Source organism: Danio rerio, chromosome 20 (genome assembly GCF_049306965.1).
Source record: "Danio rerio strain Tuebingen ecotype United States chromosome 20, GRCz12tu, whole genome shotgun sequence".
NCBI lineage: Eukaryota > Metazoa > Chordata > Actinopteri > Cypriniformes > Danionidae > Danio > Danio rerio.
This window is the reverse complement of record NC_133195.1, coordinates 21,766,469-21,793,368: the sequence shown is the minus strand read 5'-3', so window position 1 is coordinate 21,793,368 and position 26,900 is coordinate 21,766,469. Positions and strand designations below refer to the sequence as shown.

The window sequence follows — 26,900 nt, the reverse complement described above, 5'->3', positions numbered from 1 at the left end:
CCATCTCTGGGAAACATCCACACACACTCATTCACACACTCATACACTACGGATAATTCAACCTACCCAATTCACCTGTACCACATGTCTTTGGACTGTGGGGGAAACCGGAGCACACGGAGGAAACCCACATGAACGCACGGAGAACATGCAAACTCCACACAGAAACGCCAACTGACCCAGCCAAGGCTCAAACCAGCGACATTCTTGTTGTGAGGCGACAGCACTACCTACTGCACCACTTTGTCGCCTCTAATAGTATATATCAGAGTAATTTATAGGTGCATATGTACCTGTTTTGTGTATGAGTTGATTAGCGAAGTTTGATTTAAATCCTACAGCCCCATAGCTATTGACCAATCGGCAGAAAAAGAGGCGTCTCCTTCTCATGCACGCCCACACGTTGAAATCTTGTTTTTTGGTGTTCGTATTTGGATTAAACAAATAAATGTACAGTTTTTTTTTTTGACTCGTTATTTCGTTTTTGTTTTGTGTTTGTTTAATTCTTCGTTTTTAGTTAAAAACAGGATAACAGATGAGCTTTTTTGTGCCTACAGAATAAACAGAAAAGCATTGCTGAAATGTTGTAATAGCCAGTGAAGATGTTTTTAATCTTTTTCTTTTCCTACGAAACTATTAAAAAAAATAAAAATAAAAAAAAAAATTGGTAAAATATCTACTGTATTTAGGAGACTATAGCAATCTGTATCTGACCTGACATAAAATACTGATGCAAAACATAAGATGTGATGTAAAATTCTAACGTTATTGATAGTTAGATATGTAATGCCTAAGGAGTTTAATATTGTACAAAATATAAAATATTAGGTCAGCATGGTGGTGCAGTGGGTAGCATCGCCTTAAAGCAAGAAGGTTTCTGGTTTAAGCCTTAGCTTGGTCAGTTGGCATTTCTGTATGTAGTTTGCATGTTCTCCCCGTGTTCGCGTGGGTTTCCTTAGGTGCTCCGGTTTCCCCCACAAGTCCAAAGACATGCGGTACAGGTGAATTGGGTAAGCTAAATTGTTTATAGTGTGTGTATGTAAATGAGTGTGTTTGAATGTTTCCCCGTGATGGGTTTGCAGCTGGAAAGGCATCTGCAACGTAAAAACATATGCTGGATAAGTTTTTGGTGTGACGACCCCAGATTAATAAAGGGATTAAGCCGAAAAGAAAATGAATGAATGAATATAAAATATTAGCTATAAAATTAGCCTCAGCAAGTCTGTCTGTCTTTGTATTTCAGAAATGTTCAAAATAACTGACATATTTCAACTAAAAAATGAGACACTCATATCATTTGAGATGTGGTGTAAACGATACTGCATGTGTGTGCGTTTCAGAGAGTTCATTTTCTGAATGTCCACAGGGCCTAAAGTGTCCTTTAGCTGCAGAATCATATACAGTTCAGTGTCTATAATGTGTGTGCCATGATGATAAAGCACCCATAGTGTGTATTAGTTCCCACTGGTTGGCAAGTCAAGCAATCATTAATTCATTCAGTTTGGGAAATAAATTGGCCTTAACGCCTCGTGGCGGGAGATGCTGTCTTTCTTCTTTCAGTCATACAGTAAGACAGATTTTGCTTTCTGTTCATTAATATCATTTGTACAGTCATGACTATGAGTGTACAGTGCTGACTGAGAACACTATAGATGAAAAGAAACTGAACAGAGATGAATGTGGGTTATTTTCATATTCTTCCCTGGTTTAAGATTCAGTTGTATTAAAAATCACAGTTTTTATGGTTTTGCTAGTTAAACATTGCATTGGATATATTGCACTGTAAGCACAAGCAGACATTATTGAGCATTATTATGCATACCATCTTGTAAAAAAGTGTCTGGATAGAAATAAATCATTTAAAATATATAATTAAATGAGAACTTAACTAAATTAAACACTGGAATTTAAGACTCCCAAAACAAAATGTAAAATAATTTTCCATGCTTCACATACAGTATACTGTAAACGCTTTTTTAAATTATTTATTTTGTTTGTTTTCTTGTTTGTTTGTAATTGAAAGGTTACTATTATTTCATGTGTATCTGCAATTGCACCAAAAATTGTTGAGCCTCCTGAAATATTTTTTTAAATGTAGTTTATATACATAATTTGTACATAATTTTTATTATAATGATTTTACTAAATTCAGCATGCATGTGCTATTGTGTTTACTTTCCAACATCCCCCATTGTAGGAGTGTCTTTTGCTCAGTGACTTTTGTTGCTAGGCAACGGTGCTTGGTCTGACACCTCTGTGGTTGTCCTGAGCAGAGAAATTTGACAAAGATCTGGCATGTTCGACACGGCTCAAACTGCTCTGTCTGAGAGCGCAAAATTCAGCACTGACATTTTAAGACCTTCCTGTTATTTCTGCTTAACAATGAACACTCACTTTCAATCTAAAATACAAGCTCTTGATAGAATCAACAATTGTTTTATGGCAAGATGCAGACAAAGATGCAGATGCAAGATGCAGACAAACTACTTTACAGTAAACGGCATGTATACACCTTTTTCTGCATGTCAATACTGTTTCAAATTATGAGTTGCACTACCAGGTTGTGCTTTACAAACAATTCATTTCAAAAGAAAGTGCTATTTCTTTTAGTTTGACTGAAATAAATGCAGTTTTTACATTTTTATATATTATTAGCCCTCTTCAAAAACTTTTGGTTATACATTATTGTAATGGATCTCTTTAACACAACAGCTTAATTAATTAATGTTAATGTTTACCTACACACACACTAATGCACTTATTAAAAAGCACCAATAATGCAAAATCAACTTTTGTAAGCTGTTTGGACAGAACTGTGTGTAGGTATCCACTATCATACTGGAGTGAAAAAAACATAAGAAGTTTCCTTGAAAATTTGTAATGTTAACATAGGGCCCAATTCCCAGTGATTTTGAGGCCCACCACAACGTGACGTAGCAATGCAGTTTTTTCCTCCCTCCAAATTGATTGAAAGCCACGTATGAACATGTCTTTGTAGTATGCATATAAACATGTCCACAGAACAGGATTTGCAAAGAAACCAGCTCATTTGCATTTAAAAGCACAGGGTTCAAACGCAGACTCTGACCTCAAAATTGACATTTTCAGCAGGGTATAACAAATAATCTGATGGGTATTTTAAGATAAAACTTTAGAGACATATATAGACACCAATGGCGTATCCCACAAATTGTACACTCAAAAAAAATTTTTTTTTACTTGTTCAAACTACTTTATTAAAATGAATAAGCTGAAACAACACAGTTCTGGAGATTTCAATGGGACAACTTAATTTTTTATGTTCAATCCACATAAATTTGTCAAAAGTGTCAAGTTAACTTAATTGAGTTGTGTTGGGACATCATGAATAAATTGTGTGGAACCCTGCATTTTTTTTGTGTTCGTAAAAGTGGCAACATAGGAGTCATTGCCAATTAAAATCTCTTTAATGTTCCAGATTTTTCTAGTTAATATTAATAAAAATATATATTTTTTAATTTTTAAGTTCTCTAGTTTTTTAGTAACTTATTTTTCCAGTTACTGCAACCTTTTTTTTAGTTGTCAACTTATTTTTTAGTTAGTTCTCCTAACTTGATTTTTGTAGTTACAGCAGCTTAATTTCTCCAGTTGTAATAACTGTTAATTGTTAACTAATGTGTTAAGTAATGTTAACGCATACAACCTTTTTGTAAATAAAGGTTGTCTACAGAAAAAAAAAAAACATCTGTCATGATCACCAGAGATCTAACCAAAAGAGATCGCTGGAAAACATTCACACTCACATAGGACTACAAATCTGCCGGTTTATGGACTACAGATCCAGTCATGCAACACACACACACACACACTCACCTGCTCCAAGTCACCATAGATCAGACTCTGACAGCTGAAGCTGCTTTTGGACTGATTACTGCACTATATATATACAGCACACTAACTCAAAGTTGTGGCTGATTCTTGTCTACTGTTTTAGTGACACTACAATGCGTTTTCCTTTGTCTTGTTTTTCCGTGTTTTTGATCCTTGCCTTGCTTATTTGTTTTATCCTGTTTGCTGCCTGCCTTGTGACCATCTGCCTGTTATTTTGACTATGATTCTGGATTGCCCTTATATCTGTTAGCCTCTTTATTGACCACTGCTTGCCTGACCTCACTAGTAAACCTGCATGTGGATTTGCACCTCTGTTGTCAGTGTCACTTACCCTGGTTACACCATTGTTTTTCCATGACTTGGGTAATTAACCTAACTTTCTAAGTAAACCTAATTAACCTTACGTTTTTTTTTAATTGCGCTAATTTACATTGAATTGTAGTATTTTGTGCATTTATCATCATGGCAAAGAGAAAATTGTCATTAAATCTATTATGTAAAAAAATGTGTTTATTTTCTAGCATATTTCTTTTTAAGAGTGTATTCTACTTATGGCCTGCTAGAATCAGTTCTATTCCCTAACTCACTGGCCCCTCTCTCTCTCTGCATCATGTCCTATATTCTGTCAAGGTAATGTCCTACTTTCACACTCATTATTTAGGCACTAAACGACAAATCACAGATCAGAGGCCTTTTATTCAGTGGCTGTCAACACATTGTAAACGTTTTAGTTTTCTGAGATGGTTGAAGAATAAAAATTCATCAAAGACTGAAACATTTCGTATTCAAAAATATGTATGTGATGCATAAAAATGCCAGTGCAGGATGATTCCAGGAAACATTTGATTTACCCGTTGCTATGGGCAACTGCCCTGCTCGTGTGTCCATGTGTGAGCTCATGTTTTAATTAATCATCATCTCGTCATTCAAATGCAGTCGTTATGTTTATTGGTATTCAGCATGCTTGAGGATCCATGTTACTTTTGAGTGTAAATGAGGCCATTAAGCATGTATTATTCATATACTGTAGAAGTAGATTTCTGGCTGAAATGTGTCAGTGAAAACACAATCAGGCACTTAAGGGAAAGGAAATTATCAGCCTTAAGAAGATCATTGATTATATTTCTGGCTAATTGGCATGTATTTTTTTATCTTAAGGCAGTATTCAGCTCTTAAATTGATGTTAGCAGTTGTGTATTCATGAAAATTTATGATTATGGAATTGCAATATTTTTGATGACAGTTTTTCTATTTAATTATTAGGTTAGCAAAACATTTCCACATAAAAACCAGCCATAAAAACAGCAAAAGAATTCTCACAAATAACCTTTCTCGAAACTAACATCAAAGTATGATATACATATGTGTATAAAAAAACTTTTTGAGAGAATGTATTACATTTTTGACCTAAAAGTGACCATTAAAGAACGTTGTAAATACATTAATATTAGATTAGAACACAAGAACTCCTTGCAAAATTTACTTAATAACTAATTAAACCTAAAAGGAACAATTATAGAATGTTTTGTATACAGTTTTTTTTCTTGCAATAGTACATTTTACAGTTTTTCTTAATTGCTTTGGCTCAATTCTCGATTTATATTTTTATTTTTCAAAACAATAAGTGTCGTTTTCTGAACAATTAGCTTATTGTTTAATTCAGAGTGGCATGTCTTATTGGTTTAAGCAAATTGCAAATGCTTTGGCATGAGTCTTCAAACAGTAAGTACAATTGTCTGTATTTTGGACAAAAGCTTTTTGCATACGGCTTGGGGATCAAAACTGATGAGTCGATTCTCATTTAAACTGTCAAACTCTTCACAACATTTCAATTATTTTACATCATATAAGCCATCGCACTCAAAACAGTTTATTCAATTATCAAACATTTGTACATGCTGGTTTAGACCATAAATATCTGATATTGGTGAAGTTTATTTATAAACTAATTTCCTGTGGATCAAGTGCTTATGATTGCTTGCAGCCGGCCCTGTATTATTCAATGTATGATTCATCAATCAGACGATTCTTAAACCACTAAATACCCTAAGTTCCATATCACAGCCATCTTCGTTTTGAAGAATCCCCCCCTTCCACCCCTACTCCTTCTTTATTAGATGGCATGGTGGCCCAGTGCTTAGCACTGTTGCCTCACAGCAAGAGCGTCACTATTCTTGTCCTTATCAAGCCAGCCAACGTTTCTAAGCGGGGTTTACATGTTCTCCCCGTGCTCACATAGGTTTTCCCCGGGTCTCCTCCCAACATCCAAAAACATGCAACTTAAGTTAGAGTTTTTCTTGTTTACTTTGACCTAGTTAAAAAAAAAAAGTTCCACTTCATTTTCATTATCAGTATCCCAGCAGAGCAGAAGACAGGTCTTGCAAATGTTTAAATGCTTTCTCATTGGGTTGACACATTTTTCCCACCATTTTTCAAAACGGTTAACCCCGATGTCATTCAAGCAGTCCAAACTCCATTGTTTAAGCTATGGTAACCAAACAGAAACCATCTATTCCTAATCATTAGAAACTACCAAGATCAGCATGAATTCACTAAAGCACCGGTTTGACTCTCCTTCACAAAAATCTTCAATTAGCAATCAGTCTGCAAACATTAAAATCGATGGAAGGTCTGTGTTGTTCTGTGCCAGCATGGATGGAGCAGGTCAATAGTGGCTATGTCCTATGCTCCCAATAGAATTGACTGTATGTTGATTTACATGTGTTTTCTCTAATATTTACAGTATTTTAATACTTTTTATTGGGTTTTTTTTCAGCCACAATTTGAATAATGTCATGAATTCAATATAAATTTAATCAAAGCATTTCTCATTCTGGATAAAATTCTTTGCAAAAAAGGCAATTTTGACAGCCCAAATAGAAAGACAACAAATGACATTGGCCATCAATTGTGGTAGTTTTCTTCGTTTCTCTCTTACTAAATCAAACTCAGTCTGGAGGTTATGAATATCAGAAGAATATACTTTATTGTCGACAACAAAGGAGAACTTTCAGGAGACCCCCAGTAGCATCTCTGTCTGAAAAATTCTGCCTCACTCAAAATTCTAACCTGTTTAAATAGTCTTCTACACCAGTTTTTTTCTTTGTTCTCCATATGTTACCCAAGATTCCTCCTAGTTTAACCCCTGACCCCAAATACTACCTCTGACATCTGTTTCCTGAGACACCTCAGGCTCTTTTATCACTCTCTTTTCATCCCTTCTTTTATGACCCCTAGTTGTTTCCTCAGGCCATTTCCCATGTCCACTTGTTTTAATGGTATGCAAGTCTACAAGCAGATTATACACATATAACCTGAATATATAGATTAACTTCACACTCCAAAGAGCACAAAATCCACCTCATATAATCCCTCCTCTTAAGACTTTAAGTCTTAATATTCTTGCTTTTGGCCCATAGTGCAACTCCATGATCTAGCCCTCAGCCATATTACTTAATGACAAATATATGTCACAGTATTATTACAAATGACCAAATCATGTAATTGCACTTTGGAATAGAATCACGCCAAACCTCTGTGTCCTGTTCTGACGAGGACACAGTAAAAGACTTGATTCTATTTTGTTGATATCATAAAAAGTAGTATTTTAAGCATACAATTAGTTATCTATTTGCTTCTGGGGGTCATGATTATTTAACATACAGTAAAGAATAAAACTAAAACAAAAAATGAACATGCACAATCTCCCAATCTAGGGTCACAACACAATATTCTAATCTAACACCCACAAAACATAATCCGTAGAGTACGTTGATCTTCAGCTCAGATACTTTGCGTATCGTAGAGAGCCGCCGTTTTGGGGTAGAGGTTACTAGCACTTAACACCCAAGGCATGGATCCTCTTCATCATCCTCTTCTTTATCTAAACTATAAAAATTTTTAGCACTAGTTCATCTTTTTGACCCTAAATCTGGCACATACTTGCGAGCATTCTTTGTTTCGTTCTAGCCTTAAAAAGTGTTGCTAAAGACTTTATGTTGAGAGTCTATAACCTGAAGTTGTGGTGATTATCATCACTTGAATTTGTGGCACCTTCTGTATTTCTCACTCAGGTATATAATCAGAATTACTCTTTTTACTGTTCTGATGAACTGCTTCTGCCACACTTTGCAATTCGTTGGTTTGAGCTTTGGGATTTTCTGCCTCCTCTGTTTCCCGTTAACTTTCTCTTGCTGGAGTGTTTTTCCTTTGGCTGTCTTGTGCTGTGGTCCAGAAGGTATCCAGTTGATGGCATCCCCTTTGGTAACCTTGGCATAAGGTCCATTTCTCCTGATTTCACTCCACTTTCTCCAGAACACCTCAGATATACTCAATCACCGGATTAATCTCCTGCTTCTGGTCCTTTCTGGTTTCCTGTACAGATATTGCTTTGCACATGGCAGTTAGTTTCCTCATAAAAGACCAAACTTCTTTCCAATACATTAGAAATGTTCTCCAAACATTCCAAACGGTTATATGCGAAGTTATTTGCGAGATTACATGCAAGGGTCGACCCAAAAATACTTCATGCAATGTTAGTTGTTTGTTTCTGTCAGTTTTCATGCAATCACTTATTAATGCAAAATGTATATTATTTTAACACATCTTGTTAAACTAGGCCTTGATGAATCATCTTTAGCTCTTTCAATCATTCCTTACAATTATGTGTAATTTCTCAATTTTCTTGATTTCCAATACTTTATCAATACATTTACTTATCTATTCACTGAATCACATATACACTTATTTATCTACTTAATTACCTTTATTTACTTTAATTAACTTTAATTACTCTAATTTATTTATAAATGCAGACACATTAAACTTATTTCTGAAGGTATTGCAAATCTGAGACTTCTCTTGTCTTAAATGTAATAACTGTTCCTTCTTTCCTGCTCTGCTAATGGAATTACCTTCACTCATCTACCACAACTGCCATGCCCAAAAACTTGTATCTCTTGCCCTAAGCTAATTTTATCATTTCACAACATCTACAATGAAGTTCTTGAATAATCCATTAGACCTATTGCTGATCTTTTACTCACATTCTACTTTGCACGGATGTCACATGTGTATAACAATTCACTAATCACTGCATTCAAAAAGGCGATCATTATCCTTGGTGCTCAATTTTCTTTACCACTTCACCCTTGATTCAAACCATGTACATCGCCAATGACAATATCTAGAAATGCTGTTGTATCAACAATCTGTACTTCCTATTATAAAAATCATACCTATCGTTTTTGCTTCCCTTTGATGCTATACATATTGTTCATAAAGACTTGTATGTTATTTAATTTGCACTATCATCTAATTGAGGTTGTGACTCTATACTAGTGTTAGACCTGCTACCTTATTTTCTTTAATGTAAAATCAATCTCTTATTTATCATCTTAACAATTATTATTGCATCTAGAATAAATATAGAATCTTGTTAACACTAAACCCGTCATCCCTAAAAAGTTTTATTTCTGTCTTTTACTTAGCTTGAGCTAGATGTACCTGCAGATAACTAAATCCTACACATTACAATATCCATCACAAAATATTCTAAATCCTTTTATGCATTCTAATGTATGTATAACAGCCTATTTACTTTAAGTGTAACCAAGTGTCTACCCTCCTCTGTTAATTACCTAAACAGAAATCAATTAATTACTTTAACATTTTTGGCATCCAAACTAACAAATTTAAGTACAGTGCGTGTTAGGAACCTCTGCTAAGAAATTCTCTATCACTGACTGTTCTTAAATCATAAATTTTACAACATCTAGTTTTGCCTGTTTTGACTAATGCCATCATCAAGAATTAAATTTTAATCAAAATAAAATCCATTTTATTAGTTACCTACACAATCACAACCAAATTAGAAATGCCTTAACACATTTAAATGTTTCTCTTATTGCTATGTTCTCAAAAGTTTCAATAATGCCTATTCCAGCATATAACAGACCTGCATCTGGTTTAATTTTTTATTAATCCTCCCTATGCTGGCTAATTTTGTTTTCCCTTATTGTCCTGAACTCATAATAATTAGTAAAACTTGACACCTAAGTAATTTCTTATTTCTGAGCTATTTCTTATTTTGCATTTTATATTATTACCATTTTTCACTTTTCAGCATTTTCAGCTCCCAATTCCTTCCTGTTCTCACATCACACTGTTTGTACATACATTTTTTGTTGTAATTTTTTATCAGTTGACTGAAAAATCACTGGATTTCTTTATAGGTTCCTCTCTATCTGATCTGATTATTCATCTTTAGTCCTTAATCTTTTTTGCTTTTAATTATTCCTTCACATATGTAAAACAACCTGTTTTCTGTTTTTTTTATTTGTTTAAACACTTTTCTCTTTCGAATATTTTTTAGTACATTTAGAATTGTTACTTTTTGGCTTATTCAGTACTGTGAATTCATTTCATTTTTTTTTCATTCTCTTCAAGTATAAATCACTTTTCTGTCTTAATCTCTGACATAATTTTTCTCCCAAATCTTAGTTTAGTTTACTCAAAATAAGTTTCCCTAATTTTAACCTAAATACTTAACTCCATCAACTTCTAACCCAAATTATTATTTTTTTTAGTTATCAAAAACTGTCTTTTATTATCTTTTTTATCACCACCATGCATTATAATTTATCCTCCTATGTTCAATAATCTCTATGAATTAACCTATGAAAATTAACCAAAATAATTTAACATTCTTCATAATTTATCATTTCAACATAATACATTTAAAGTTTCATCGTACATTATCATCTAAGACTTTTCACAGTTTACATGATACTTTTCTTTTATTTAAATTGATTGGAGTCTAATTTGATACAAGAATGGGTAGCTACACTTTTGCTCTTATTTTGCCCTCTGAGTGGTCACATTGTAGTCAATTTGGACTATAGGTCGACTGCTTTGAGATGGACTACCAGACTCCCCCTCCTCACACCCTGAGAAGACAACTGGTTCATAGATTGGTGTAGTCTTTTCTGTGGTGTCCATATCAGGGCACAGTGTTTCCCCCTTCTTTCTTAGTGCTGGCTTCTTTCATTGAGCTGTTGTAAAGTTCTGGTGGAGCGCTTTTTCTCTTTGATCAGTTCATCATTAGCTTGTTTGCCTCTTTTTAGTGTCTCTGAACATAAGTAGCCTTTCCAGTCCTCAGTAATTCCTGGGCATGCAGTGTCTGCCTCACTGCTTTCACAAATGTCCACAGCCAACAGTTTGTCCATTGTGTTTTTCAAACACCTTTTCCATTTGCCAGTGCACTCAGAGATGTCTGGTAGGTAAGAGACCACAGTCCCCCAAAGTCCATCCCTTTGTCCTCTTAATTAATATATGGAATTTAGCTCATGACCTATAAAAGTCTTTCCTTCTTTCCCCATTTTTTTTTTCCATCAAATGGAGACTCCTCTCATCTATTTTTTCCTCTTTACAGTTTTAACAGTTTATTTTTCTCTAATTCATAATCATTTTATCATATGTAAATATATTTAATTTTCTAATTCTTTAGTGTCCTTCTAAATAATTTCTTTAGCTTCAGATTATGCTTTACTTTACATTTCTCCTCATCTATGCTAGTGTTTCTCTACTAACCACTCATTTTTACATTGTAACATTTTCTATACTCAGTTTCTATTTTTTCACTGCTTACATCAAATGTTTCTTCTGTTTGCCATTTGTCATTATCTTATCTTTTATTTTCTCTGTCACATATTTTAGTATTGCATTTCTTTTTTTTTTTTTCATATCTGTTTTTCCCTACTTGATTTAATTCAACAATACTACATGGTGGCCCAATATCTGGTATAACTGTTCAAAATCATTACTGCTATAGCTCATAGTTAATATTATTAATTAAATTCACATATTTATTTACTAAAAGCATTTTTCATTTTTGGAAGTGCAATGCATACTTATCAATTTAGCTTCTTACTGCATAAACTTTAAAATTTATTTTCAACTCACTCTAACGCATTCTTTAACATTTACCTAGCTTCTATGATTTTCATCTAAATCACTTTACTTTACTACAAATAGATGATGGCTTAGATCTTATGTAGCTGACTTTGATGAAACAGATGAAACAAACATTTGTATTGCCCTAAATACAAACAAATTCTCTAAAGTCAATTATTTCTTCAGATTGTTACTGCTTTTTACTTTTTATCTTATCTGTTCAATGTGCCTATATTGTAAGCATATTTTAAACGTCTATTTTTATCCTTGAAACAGTGGACTTATTTTTTCTATTTCTATTTTATTCTTTTTCCTTTCCGTAATTTGAGTTTTTAGCTCTTAGGTTTTCTTATACATTTTAAAGCTTACACATTTTCTAATTAAATCTTCAGTTAATCAATATTCATTTTTCAAGTTTTCTTTTTCTATTTTATTCTCAATCAAAGACCTAACTTATATGTTATTCATTCATATTTATTTAGTAAATCTATTTGTTTATTTAATACATTCTTTTACTCCATACTTCCTTTATCTCTATATATATTGATCACTATGGCATCATTTATTATTTTTCATTAGTAGAGTTTCAAACTCTTTTCTATATAATATAACTCTATTATTAGTACTTTCTCATTTCATTTTTCTTACTATACTACTTTATAATTTGTCTATTCATTAATAACTTATATTCTATCCAAATTATGTTAAAGTCTATGTCATTATTTTATCTATAGTTTGATCTCCTCTCATTAACTCTCCTCTTCTCTGTTTCCCTAGTGCTGTAAATAGGCAATCTATTGTTCACACATGGACACCATAAATCTCTCTCTTACCCCCATCCTGGAGCAGACTGTCTTTCACTCATTGCTATGTCAGGAATTTCAGTTCACTCTGCCTATTGTTCTTTTTTTAACATATTCAAACTTAAAACACAAAGATAATTTCAGAAAAATGTTTAACTATTATATTATTCTGCCTTTTACTCTGTGTCTTTCAAATGCTACATGTTCCATTAGTTTTGATTTAAGAGACTCCTCTCTTTATATCATAATCTCTTCTCTTAAACTGCATCAATCACTATTCCTATTGTTCTTTAAATCACACCACACATATGCAGCCCTCCTTTTATATTATAATATACTATAATCATTATTTTAACCTACTCCTTATTGAAAACATACTTTTAAACGCATTCACACTTCTAATCTTATTACTTTTTCTCTTCTCATTCACTCCTCTCCTCCACTCAGTGTAACAGGAGCTGCATCCCCCCATCCTCATTCCATTCACGGAGGAGGAAGGCAGTCTTCTCTGCCCACCAATGTGGACTATTTTGCCACAATCTGAAGCAGCAAATACACAAACACTTCAATTAAATAAATACTCTACACTACACTCCTCTTGAGTGACCTGTCCGAGCAGCCCTCTAACCTTAGAGCGGTAACCACAGGCTTTCTTGCCTACCCATGCAGCCCTTTGTTTATCTCATTTAACAAAGCGGTATCGTAGGTCTTAGCGCGCATCTCTCTATTTTAATCTGCTTTAATCTCTTAACTGTTACCACACATTAAGGACTCTCACTTAAAACTTATAAATGCTCTATGCATATCTTACATCATTATTAATTTCCCAAATCTGGGTAACAGTTACTAGTGATTGTTTATCCTATCCATCAAGGCCCACTTAGGAAAACACAGATCATTTGCATACCTTACTCTGCTTTAATCTCTTAACTGTCACCACACATTGAAGACTCTCTCTTAAAACCTATAAATGCTCTATGCATATCTTATATCATTAATAATTTCCCAAATCTGAGTAACAGTTACTAGTTAATGTTTATCCTATCCATCAAGGCCCTCTTAGGAAAACACAGATCATTTGCATGCAAATTACTCTTTTTCTTCTGTTATTCAAAACCCCTTTTTTCTTTAATATCCTTTTTACATTTACTTTTAATTCTTTAAAGCTGGAGAAACAGTTCAAGTGTATTTACCTGTACAAGCAGGTCCTGGCAGAAAAAACACAAACTAATAAGCATAAAATCGCTTACCGTTTTTTATTGTGGCCACATATTTGTGTTTTCTCTCCAGTCCAGCATGCACAGCAACACCAGTCCTGCTCCTTTCCAGCCCACCCAGGGACGCCAAATGTGGTGGTTTTCTTCGTTTCTCTCTTACTAAATCAAACTCAGTCTGGAGGTTATGAATATCAGAAGAATATACTTTATTGTCGACAACAAAGGAGAACTTTCAGGAGACCCCCAGTAGCATCTCTGTCTGAAAAATTCTGCCTCACTCAAAATTCTAACCTGTTTAAATAGTCTTCTACACCAGTTTTTTTCTTTGTTCTCCATATGTTACCCAAGATTCCTCCTAGTTTAACCCCTGACCCCAAATACTACCTCTGACATCTGTTTCCTGAGACACCTCAGGCTCTTTTATCACTCTCTTTTCATCCCTTCTTTTATGACCCCTAGTTGTTTCCTCAGGCCATTTCCCATGTCCACTTGTTTTAATGGTATGCAAGTCTACAAGCAGATTATACACATATAACCTGAATATATAGATTAACTTCACACTCCAAAGAGCACAAAATCCACCTCACAATGCCGCTGTTTAAGCCTGTATGTTATCTGTTTTGAAAATGTGGAGTTTCAGTTGATGGCTGCATCAAAGCAAACAAGAAAAATTGTAATTGACTGATCCAAGTCGGCACTAAAGACAAGATCTGCACAATAAGTAGGTATCTCTTAAGAGCAATCACTATCTGTTCGTTAGCTACTACAGCAGGGGAGTTCTCCGAGATCTACCTGAAATCAAACTCCCCTCTTGGCCCCAGGCTCGAGGATCTTATGAGCTCAGGGCTCTCTCCCGGGACAGCATGCCAACAAGCTTTATTATCAATCATCAGCTAAGTGTGAACTCTAAGTATAAATGACCCCTAGTTGCAATACAATTTGCTTGTCTATTTATCAAATACTGTATAGTACCATATATACAGTATGTACTGTATATAGATTGCCCACAGCACAATCACTACATTCACAATCCTGAACTGCAGTTAACATGCTTATGGAAGAGCAATTAGAAGAAGTCTAATCTCTGGCAAGGCCAACAAAAGTGACAGGATGTCCACCAAAATTAGTATTTTTTCCATGGATATTTTGTATTTTTTTGTGTGTATTTGTGGTAACATAAGAAATATCAAATATACAATACAGTAATTGGACAAGCAAGATTGCACTTTGCATGTAATACATTTATACACATATAAATGTACTGTACAAATGCAAATGTAAATTTTTTGCTCTGTACTATTGACTCTTCTCAGCAAATTATTTAGACCTTAATTTCCATGGTTGATTGTCTGGTGAAAAAACAACTAATCATTTTGAGCAGTGTGGCTCACACAATGACAACCACTTTAGGTTCTGGTGGCCTTGGCCAAATTACTGACACAATAACTAGGATTTGAAGCATGAATAAAATGTTTTGGGTGATCTAACTGCATTTCGCAGACATGCAATAATGTTCTGAAGTTCCAGCAAACAGTTTTGAGATTTGCACTTACAGTTTAGAGAATGTTAAATCTGTTTTAAAAAATGTGTCAAAGCAATTGAGAAAAACTGTAACATATTATAAACCTATGAAATGTTATGAGATTTGACATGAATGAAACTGAAGCACTTCCCCTTGTCCACTCTGTGGGAGTAAATGCTTTAAAATCTGAGATCACAGAGTTATCATAATACTTTATGACTGGTAAAAAAAGCTTAATGTTATAGCAGATTTGTCATTTTGATAATATTTTATTTAATTACTGTGATTACTGTTTAGAAGGGACTGTTAAAGAATGATTAACAACAACAACAATGAAAAACTCCTAGCAACATATTAATAAAGTAAAAAAAAAAAAACATTATAAACTCATAAATTGGCTGCCAAAAGAATAAACAAACAGGAACCATACACTAACATTAGTGGAATGTTATGAGAGGTTCTAGATGTAATCTCAACCTATCAAAATCCTTCTGAGAAAAAAATATGCTAAACAACATATTTAAGTAGATTTATTTTGATATAAACCCTCAAAACCTCATTGAAAAAACCTCAGTCTGGAGAAATGCCATGCAGCTTTTGTCTAGCGGAGACACAAATGCGGTTATGCTACGTTTCACCGTCTGTGGTAATCGCATTTCATGTTTGCACAAATCGGATCACTCTATATCACGCAGACACACATGCACCAACCCAGACGTCAAATTATGTGTTGTTAAAAATGACACTGGCACCATACACATAATACTGCCTGCTTTTTTGTTTTGTCTTCCTTCTTTAATTGCATCCCGCTGCTGGCTAAAACGGTACAAAATATATATCAATTGCTTTGTTATATTGCCCTTATACCTTTGCAAAGTTGTTCACATCAACATCAACAAGTTCAATCTACTTCAATCTAATCTGAGTGAGGGCCTGGAGCATCAACATGAGTCTGATCAATTATTCATATAGCATTCTGGTGAACGTACAGTATGTTGCTTCCCTCAAGTTACAGAGCTGCACTAGTTGCCGCATTATTGTGGCCCAAGATTTGCACATGTCAGCATCCGCACTAGGATTTCAGGGCGACAAGTGTTCTGCAACATGAGATTATACATGCCTGTTAAGTCACCCTCAGAGCGTTTGGACACTTCTGCTGTGTTTCCATCGCCCGCAGCTCATTTTAACTGGGACATGTGTCATGAAATGTGATAGCTATAATCAGGTTGAAAACATAAAAAAGGACAACCCAATAACTTTTTTATCTTATTATTATTTTTACACTTTTAAGGTAAAACTTTAGTTTAGGTCACAATTCTTGCTATTAACTACTGGCTTATTACCTGCCTAATAATAAGATATTAACTGTTCATTAGTGGTTATAACATAGATTGTTAGGTTGGGGCTAGGGTGAATGTAAGTTAACATGTACTTGCAAAGTTTCTTATAGTCAGTTAAATATCTGTTGAATTAGCAGACAGTCTACTGACACTCAAATGGACCATCAAAATAAAGTGTTACCTGAGCTTATTCTGCATTCCCAAAATCTAAACCCAACTTCTAACTTACTAACCATTATAAAAAAGCTAATTAGTAGTTATTAAACTAGTAGTGTTAGTTAATGGTTTGTTAATACCATGAATTGGGACCTAAACTAAAGTGTTACCCACTCTAAAAATTATTCAGACATTACTTTTAAAAAGTGAGTAAACCCAACACTATCTCACTACAATTCGTACAATATGTTTTAATTTATGCAATCTCATTTGTACAATCATAGTACGATTTGCTTATCCCCCAATGATGGTTGGGTTTAGGGATGGTGCTGGGTTGGGTGCCATGTATCTTTTTAAAAATTGTACATTTTTGTACAACTGAACTTGTACAAATTCGTACGAATTAGCCACTGAACTGACTAAACAAACAACAGTTACGTTTCCTTGTGAGATTAGGCTAGTAAATCTATAAATTTTAAAGTATTCAGTTGGCTTTACCTTAAAAGACGAGTAAACCTGTTGCCTTCTAATTAAATAAATGACATGTTAAAAATTAAGTCTATTTAACAGTTGCAAGTCATAACATGTTTACTCAATTTTTAAAATAAAGTCAACTTGTTGCTTTCAAGGGAACAGGTCTGCTAACGTTTTAAGTAACTACTGTAATGCCAGTGTAAATATTATAATGTATTACTGTATATTATGTAATTGTCTCATTTGCATTTAAAGGGACACACATAAAGATGGCATGTTTTTTGCACACAAATGGGGAAAGCTGTGATCTGTTGAGTATTTTGTTTTGAAATCAAGCACATATTTTGGGGATTAATTTTTCTTTCTTTTTTTCGGGATGCACCGATGTATCGGCTGCAGATTATTTTGGCAGATATCGGATTCATTTAAAGCTGTCCGTAGTAATGTCTGCAGTAATATGAAAAGGCGGATACCCATTTAACTGCATGAAAGAAATTAGCTGCAAATCTTTTTAATGATCCATTGTTCTTTCCTGAGAAAGATCATTGAATATTGGTTATAAAACAAAATAATGAAACGATATAAGATTTGAGTTTTTGAGTGTCTAAAATATCAAAACTGTATAGGGAAAGCAACTGGTGTGCACCATGATCAAGCAATGGTGCAAACCCATTTGTTAGTTTGGTCTAAAATGTCTTGGGCGATAAAAAAAATTACTTAAATATTTAGTAAGTCATTTTTTTAGAGTAGCACATCAGATAATTTACATATAACAGATGTAGGACTGTTTTTTTAAGTTATTATGTTTTATGTTAAATAAAAGTTAATGTTGGTAATAGAAATCTCGTTTGAAGATTTGAAGATTGTATATTTTTTATCTCAACTTGTCCCTCTCTTGAAATGTTGGAAAGTTGAATGTTAAATGGATCCATTCCCTGTTCAGTAAAATGTATTTAATTCAGAAAAACCCTAGTACTGTAGTACTGACCAATATCAGTATTGGAATCAGTGTAACATTTTGTAAAAATAAAATAAAATCGGTGCATCTCTAGTTTTATTTCATCTCATAAGATGTCCTCTTTAAGAAGCCAATAATGTGTCATTTAGTAGTGGTCATTTAGTAAAGTGCTGAGTGTTGATTTTATTGAGCTGAGCTGAGTTTTGTGCATTAATAACTGACTGTGGATTGAATTAGCGGTGATGGCGCTGATGGTGTTCGTGTCCTCAAACAGCTGTTGCTGCTGGTGGACAGATGGCAGAGAGCAGAGCTGTCAGAGCAGTAAACGCTGTCACATTAGATGAGCTTCTGTCCTCTACTGATGCCCTTTCAGGATACTGTATGCATTACAGTGGCACAAGCCACAAGTGCATATTTGATATAGACAAACGTTGGCTTGCCTGTGCTAATGAATCTAAACGATTAAGAAAGGACTTAAACTGCTCTTTACTTGCGGTCCTGATGGGTTTTTTTTCACAAGAAATTGAGTATATTAGCAATAAAAAATTAAATAAACATATTAAATAAATAAAATGTGACCTTATCCAGCAAAATGAGTCACAGTGACTCAAGTTTCAAAATTGAGATATTGGCATCAATAAAAAGAGGACACACTTTAAAAGGATATCCTACTCAAATTCATACCTTGAATGGTTTTGAAGATATGCCCAATTTAATTATACATTTAATTATACTGTAGTTGTTCAGCATTTTCATCATCTATGTGATTCTCATCTACACAACATTATACTTTACACAGTATTGAATCTTACTGAAGTGATCTGCAAGCCTTTACACATAGCACTGCTATTTCTGACACAAGGATATCTAGACAAATCGTGTCCCTGTCAGTTTAAATGGGGTTTCCACTTGACAAATGATCAGCATTTTTGTCACTGTTTCTGAACATTTCTAAGCTTTTTGATTGGTTTTATACAATGTTTAACACCATTTGGAGAGCAAAATTGAAGTTTCACAGCATGTAGAAAAAGTGACAAGAGGAGTTGAGAAAAGCAATGTTTGTTGATTTAGTAAAACTTCAGATCAACTTTAATAGTTAATTAAATACCTTTACTCAATGATCTGGACTACAAAACTTTGTGAGATTATTTTTGAATGTTCTTTGAAATCAGCTATAATATAACAAAATATATACAAAAAAGAAAATAACTGAAAATAAAAAGAAAATAACGGTGCAGCTTCTGGCTCACTTCACCAAATCTGGTAATACTGTAAATATGCATAATGAAATGTAAAATTATGTAGAATCTTTCTGTCTGATTTCATTTTGTTGATGTTTTTGCTTATAAAAAGTAATATTGTAAATAATAATAATAAGACTTTATTATTATTATTATTATTATTGTTATTATTATTATTATTATTATTATTATTATTATTCATTTTCTTATTCATTCATTATTCATTTTCAACTTAGTCCCTTTAATAATTTGGGGTCGTCACAGTGGAAAGAACTGCCAACTTATCCAGCTTATGTTTTACGCAGCGGATGCCCTTCCAGCCGCAACCCTTCACTGGGAAACCCATACACACTAATTCATTTTGGTTTACCTGTGAAGATGACTATAAATAACTATAAATGTTAGAGTTCTGATGGTTCTACCTTTCATAAGTAATTTAGCATATAAAATAAAATAATGATAAAGGGTCCTTGTCATCTTGAAAGCAAAATAATCAATAATTCACTCTGATACAATAGCAGATGAACATCCAGCACTTCAGTGTTTGCTTTATATAGATTTTAGAGAAGCGCACTAGCAGTGGCTGTCGTGTAGTCATGCTCTTTCTGCATATCTTTCTCGATCCAGCTCTACTCTCCTACAGGGCTTTGTATTGGACCCAAAAGGGACCGGAAAGCTATTTAAAGCTCACTGTGTGGCACAGATTTTTAAATTTCTCCTTACAAGCGAATGAGCCCCTCTTCTTCTGATGAAAAGGTGTGAAACCAGCCATCTATGCACATAAAGCACACATTTTCAAATGGACTGTTTGCTTGCAAGTGACCATTATTTATTGCATCAAAAAAATCATTACTTCATAATGGCTGCCAGACATCTTTTTTTTTTTTTTTTTTTTTGATATCCTGCAGTATCAGTCAATACATTCACATTCATATTTCAGGCAGTTTTGAGCCGTTGTTTTTTTAAACATTTGAACATTTATTATTACTTTCTTTCCAACCAATTTCTTTCTTCTGTTCAACACAAAGGGAGATGCTTGACAGACCATTAGGGATTAATAGACTCTGTCAGTCACTTTTATTGCTTCTCTCTGTTGTTTGTGTTTTAGAGCTGCCAGAGAACTGGACAGACACCAAAGAGACGCTCCTGGAAGGGATGGTGTTCAATGTGAAGTATCTGGGCATGACTCTGGTTGGTCAACCTAAAGGAGAAGAAATGGCAGCGGCTGCCATCAGGAGGATTGTAACTACGGTCAGTTATCAAGAGTGAAAGCATTAACTCAAGATTTGTGAGACTTGTAACTTCTAAACTCATAATTGAGGGATGTAAACTCATAGTTGTTACTGTAGGTGTGAACTCATAATTGTGGAATGTAAACTCATAATTGTGGAATGTAAACTCATAATTGTGGAACGTAAACTGATAATTGCAAGATGTAAATTTATAATTGTAAAACATAAACGCATAATTTCAAAACGTTATCTCATAATTGCAAAAGATAAACTCATAATTGTAGAATGTAAAGTCATAATTGCGTGATGACTCATAATTGCGGGATCTTAACTCAAGATATTTGTGAGATCTAAACTCAAATTTGTGGGATGTAAACTCATAATTTCGTGTTATAAACTTATCATTTTGCAACATAAACTCATAATTGTGAAACAAACTCATAATTAAGAGTTGAAAAATCATAGTTGCAAAAAAGTAAACTCATAACTGCAGATTGTAAACTCATATTTATGGCATGTAAACTCCTAATTGAAGGATGTAAACTCATAATTGAAGGATGTAAACTCCTAATTGAAGGATGTAAACTCCTAATTGAAGGATGTAAACTCATAATTGAAGGATGTAAACTCATAATTGAAGCGTGTAAACTCATAATTGAAGGATGTAAACTCATAATTGAAGGATGTAAACTCATAATTGAAGCGTGTAAACTCATAATTGAAGGATGTAAACTCATAATTGAAGCGTGTAAACTCATAATTGAAGGATGTAAACTCATAATTGAAGCGTGTAAACTCATAATTGAAGGATGTAAACTCATAATTGAAGCGTGTAAACTCATAATTGAAGGATGTAAACTCATAATTGAAGCGTGTAAACTCATAATTGAAGGATGTAAACTCATAATTGAAGGATGTAAACTCATAATTGAAGGATGTAAACTCATAATTGAAGGATGTAAACTCCTAATTGAAGGATGTAAACTCATAATTGAAGGATGTAAACTCATAATTGAAGGATGTAAACTCATAATTGAAGCGTGTAAACTCATAATTGAAGGATGTAAACTCATAATTGAAGCGTGTAAACTCATAATTGAAGGATGTAAACTCATAATTGAAGCGTGTAAACTCATAATTGAAGGATGTAAACTCATAATTGAAGCGTGTAAACTCATAATTGAAGGATGTAAACTCATAATTGAAGGATGTAAACTCATAATTGAAGGATGTAAACTCATAATTGAAGCGTGTAAACTCATAATTGAAGGATGTAAACTCATAATTGAAGGATGTAAACTCATAATTGAAGGATGTAAACTCATAATTGAAGCGTGTAAACTCATAATTGAAGGATGTAAACTCATAATTGAAGGATGTAAACTCATAATTGAAGCATGTACAGTATACTCATATTTGAGGCATGTAAACTAATATTTAAGGAATGTAAATGCATATTTAAGGCATGTTAACTCATATTTGAAGCATGTAAACTCATATTTAAGGCATGTAAACTCATATTTGTGGCATGTAAACACATATTTGGGGCATGTAAACTCATATTTGCGACATTTAGTGAGACGTCAACTCATAATTGTAAGATGTAAACAAATAATTGCCAGATGTAATCTCTTAATTGTTACTGTAGGTGTGAACTCATAATTGCGAAATGTAAACTCATAAATGCTACACAAACGTATAATTACAAAACTTAACTCATAATTGCGAGAACTGCGAGATGTAAACTCATAATTGCGAGATGTAAAATCATAATTGTGTGATGAATCATTATTGCGGCATGTAAACTCATATTTGAGGGATGTAAACTCATAATTTCAACACAAACGCTTAATATCAAAACAAAAACTCATAATTTTCAGACTTAAACTCATAATTGCGAAATATAAACTCATATTTGAGGGATGGAAACTTATAATTTTGTGTTATAAACTAGTAATTGCGGGATTTAAACTCACAATTGTAAAACATAAACTCATAATTAGGAGATGAAAAATCATAAAAGCCAAATGTAAACTCATATTTGTGGAATGTATAACCAAATATGCTAATGTAAATTTATATAAGCGAGAAACTTATAATGTGAACTCATAATTGAGGGATGTAAACTCATAATTGTTACTGTAGGTGTGAATTTATAATTGTTAGATGTAAAGTCATAATTTGTTAAATGTAAATAGTTTGTATCTCATAACTTATAATTTTAAAACTTAAATTCATAATTGTAGGATTGTTAACTCATATTTGCTGGATGTAAACTCATATTTGCCGGATGTAAACACATAATTTTGTGTTATAAACTTATAATTGTGGAATATAAACTCGTAATTGTGGGATATAAATGCATAACTGCAAAACGTAAACTCATAATTGTGAAACAAACCTGAAACGTCCATATTTAAACTCACAATTGTGCTTTTATTATTCTATATTATGCAGTGGTTCAAGCGAGATTGAGATGTTTAAAATCAGAACTGTGAGAATTAAAGTCAAAATGGTAAAATCACATAAATAATTGTTCACCAACACTTAAAAACTTATTTTGGCTGGTTGTTCAAACTACATATTTAAAATGAGCAACAATTCTTGAGTTTTTTTACATTTGCAAAAGGAATCGAGTTATCTTAATCGATTTTTGTTGGGACAACAGGAAGAGATTGTGTGGAACGCAAAATTTTTACAGTGAAGCAACTGTTTCATTAGATTTAGATGAGAATATAAACACTAAAGAATTACAGACTTTCAGTACAGTCTGTGTCCTGTTTAAATACCCAGTGTTTTCTTGTTCCTCAGAAAGCAAAAGACAAACAGATTTGCTTCCAGCACAATGGAATCAGAGCTCAGCTGCTCTCTCCGAACTAACCGTCAAACTGTGAATCCTTGAGTTGAGCTTCATTTGTGTTCAAATCAGTGTTTACTGTCTCTTGGGGAAGCAAAAAGGCCCCCCAGATACGCTTTGCCTGATTTTCTTTGTCCTTCACAAGCCCTTTCTCGCTCCTCTTCTGCGTTTCAACCATAATTTCCCCTCATTCGCGTACATGTTGGCCTCCTTTCGCCCTGCACCGATGAACCAGAATGTTCCTGTGCCAGATCACACTCAACAAGCCAAAAGATGACTTTAATGTGTGGCTGATTCTATAATTGGAGATATATTTCGCATTTCAATAGGTTAAGAAGGAAAAACAGTTCAGAATATTTTTTTCTGGTAGCTTAAATTGTAATAATTGAGTTACGTCTTAATTTTTCTTTTAATCAAATAAAACTACAGTTTTATTTAGTTTATTTTTAAATTAAGTATTATTTTTAACCATGTTTTATTAGTCATAGAGTAATAATTGTAATTATTAGTGAATATAAGTTTAACTGTAAATATTAACTGTAAACTTTATTACCAAAAATACCACTTTCTGGCATAAATGCTAAGAGCACATGATGGCACTACAGAAATCATGATTAAAAGACTATTAAACAACTGACTGGAGATCAGTGATAAATCCGGTGTTCCTTTTGATAATCTTATAATGGTTTTGATGTTTCATAAAATGACTTTTGTATAGTTTGATAGCACTTTTTTGATTAAACATATCTCCAATTCTTCAGATCTTATCAGTGAGAGAATATGACGTCATCTCCTATATCTTACAGAGATAATTAAAAATAATACTTTGCATTTCGATACATTTAGTAGGAAAAGTAGCTTAGAAGAATTTTTTTTTCTGGTAGCTTAAATTTTTGTAATTCAGCCACGTCTTAATTAATCTATGGCACAGTCGCAAAAATGATGCAAGATTTATTGACACATTTTTTTTTATAAGCAGTTAATAAGCAGTTTTTAAGCAACTAAACAATGTAGAGTTAGCAAAATGGCTATTTAGGATTTTTATATATAAAATAAATAAAACAACACCAAAAAAAATCATAAAGCTAAATATTAAAATCACACAGTTATAAATGATAGAAAAGATACACTGAGATAAACAACACAATGTCATTAATTTCAGCTTTATGACACTATTTTGCAGAAAATATTAAATTGTTATGGTTTGTATCATTTTATTTTAACAATGAGACAAATTATTAAAATTATTTTAAAAAATCATGGAGAGAAATAATCTAAAAGCAATAATAAAAATATTATAAAGAAATAATCTACCAGCTATTACCTATAGAATCACCAATATGAAGTTTTGTTTCTGTTTGACTCTTGCACAGTACTCATCGGCCTTGAGTTAATAGCCCACATGGATTTCACTGACCTTTACAGGTTATTGTTCATGGTCAGTGAGTTATGAGTGACATTATTGAGTTGACTGTGACAAATATGTCTGTTCGAAATTCACACAAAAGGTTTGTTCTTGTGAACCTCACGCAGGCTCGGGCCAGTGCAAAGAAGTTTCGGAAAGTGACCCTCACTGTTTCCCCCAAAGGAATCATCATCGCAGACACAGAGACTAATGACCTCGTTGAGGACGTGTCCATTTACAGGTACAGATCATTATGATTATTTCAAAAATAGTGTGTGCTGTAGACTCATTGGTTTCGATAGAAACAATATTCCCAAATAGTTGTTTCGCAACAAAATCATAAATATTTACTTTAAATTAGGAAAAGCACCCAAATGTCACTTAATGAAACAATTTATTCCAAAAACAAATAGAAAGTTTACATTTCTACTTTGCCATTAACCATCAAACCTTTGGGCTTTATACATTTGTTTGTTTGTCACAGCTTTGATTGTTTGTCACAACTTGTTCTTTTATATATTTTATTAAGTACAGATAAAAATAAGTTTAAGAAATAATAACAAAATCAAGAATTATAAAACTATAGCGAGGAAAATAAGTATTGAACACCACCATTTTTCTCAGAAAACATGTTTCTAAGTGAAAATATTTCATATTTCAGTGAAAGCCCAGACAGCAGCTAATATCTCTCAGTAGTTCTTCACCCAATGACGTTCTCCTCAGTAGTTCCTCTACCTTCTGCATTTCTTCATTGTAAATTAATATTAGCTGTTTCTGTCCAACACCTACATTATCAGGATGATGAAGATGAAACCAGAGTGGACATTTCAGCAAACTAATGATTCGATAGACAGCCAAGCAAGCTTTCAAATGCGTTCTGAGAAAGAAATCAAGCTTTACAATGGCCCAGCCAATCAAGTGACTTAAACCCAGTATAAAATACAAATTAAAGATCAGATTTGATAGATGAGACCCACAAAACCATCAAGATTTTTTACACTGTTGAAGTCTGTGAAAAAAACTCACACCTGAGCAATCCATGTGACTTCATTCTCCAAACGAGAGGCATCTTTAAGCTGCCATCACCAAAAAAGCCTTTTATATAAAATAATAAATACATTTCAGTGGTTCAATACTTTCTCCTTGTCTCATTACATTTTTGTCACACATAAATACTTTTTTTTTTGAGTTTTTTTTTTTTTGTAGTTTTATTTTTACTTTTGTATTGTTTGGGGTTTTACAAAAAATCAGGTTCAATTCCATGTCAACAGCTCCTTTAGATATATTATTTCCAGCAAAAAAAAAAAAAAAAAACATGATGTGTTCAATGCTTATTTTCTCTGCCGAATCCTATTTTATTCAATATTTTGACATTTTATTTTGAACAACTGAAGCTGACACTTTAAGTGCGTATGATATGCTTATGTATATAAAATACATGGACATCAAAATGGGACATGTAGTTTTTTAACAATAATTGTTTTTATTTTATTTAGAAACATCCAATTTTATATATATATATATATATATATATATATATATATATATATATATATATATAATTTTGTTTTGATATTATATTATTTCTATATCTATATTAAATATTATTTCTGATATATTAAATAAAGCTTTTATCTTGAACAAACAGCACCTTTTTTCTCTGTGTGTTTTGAGGATTTTTGTCCCTGCTTTCAGATCAATAGTTTAAAGATTTTTTTAGTGGGTCAAGGTTTTTAGAAGAACATGAACTGTACAGTGAGATCACAAACCGCTCGATCATTGACGTCTGAGTGTGTCAAACAAATGCTGATGTTGAGGGCTATTTAAAAATGTGATAGGGTGGCACAGAGGGGGGAGTGCATTATTCGGTGG

The 26,900-nt window shown here is 33.1% G+C and overlaps 1 protein-coding gene across 10 annotated transcripts in view; it reads left to right on the top strand.

Annotated features, from left to right (window-relative positions):
- si:dkey-71h2.2 overlaps positions 1 to 26,900 on the top strand; it is a 90,700-nt gene that overhangs the window by 31,852 nt on the left and 31,948 nt on the right. For all 10 annotated transcript variants that reach the window (XM_005160477.5, XM_073934071.1, XM_073934073.1 and 7 more), the window contains exons 2-3: positions 20,643 to 20,785; positions 25,157 to 25,269. In XM_005160477.5, coding sequence (XP_005160534.1) covers positions 20,643 to 20,785; positions 25,157 to 25,269 — 256 coding nt within the window. The remainder of the gene's footprint in view (positions 1 to 20,642; positions 20,786 to 25,156; positions 25,270 to 26,900) is intronic.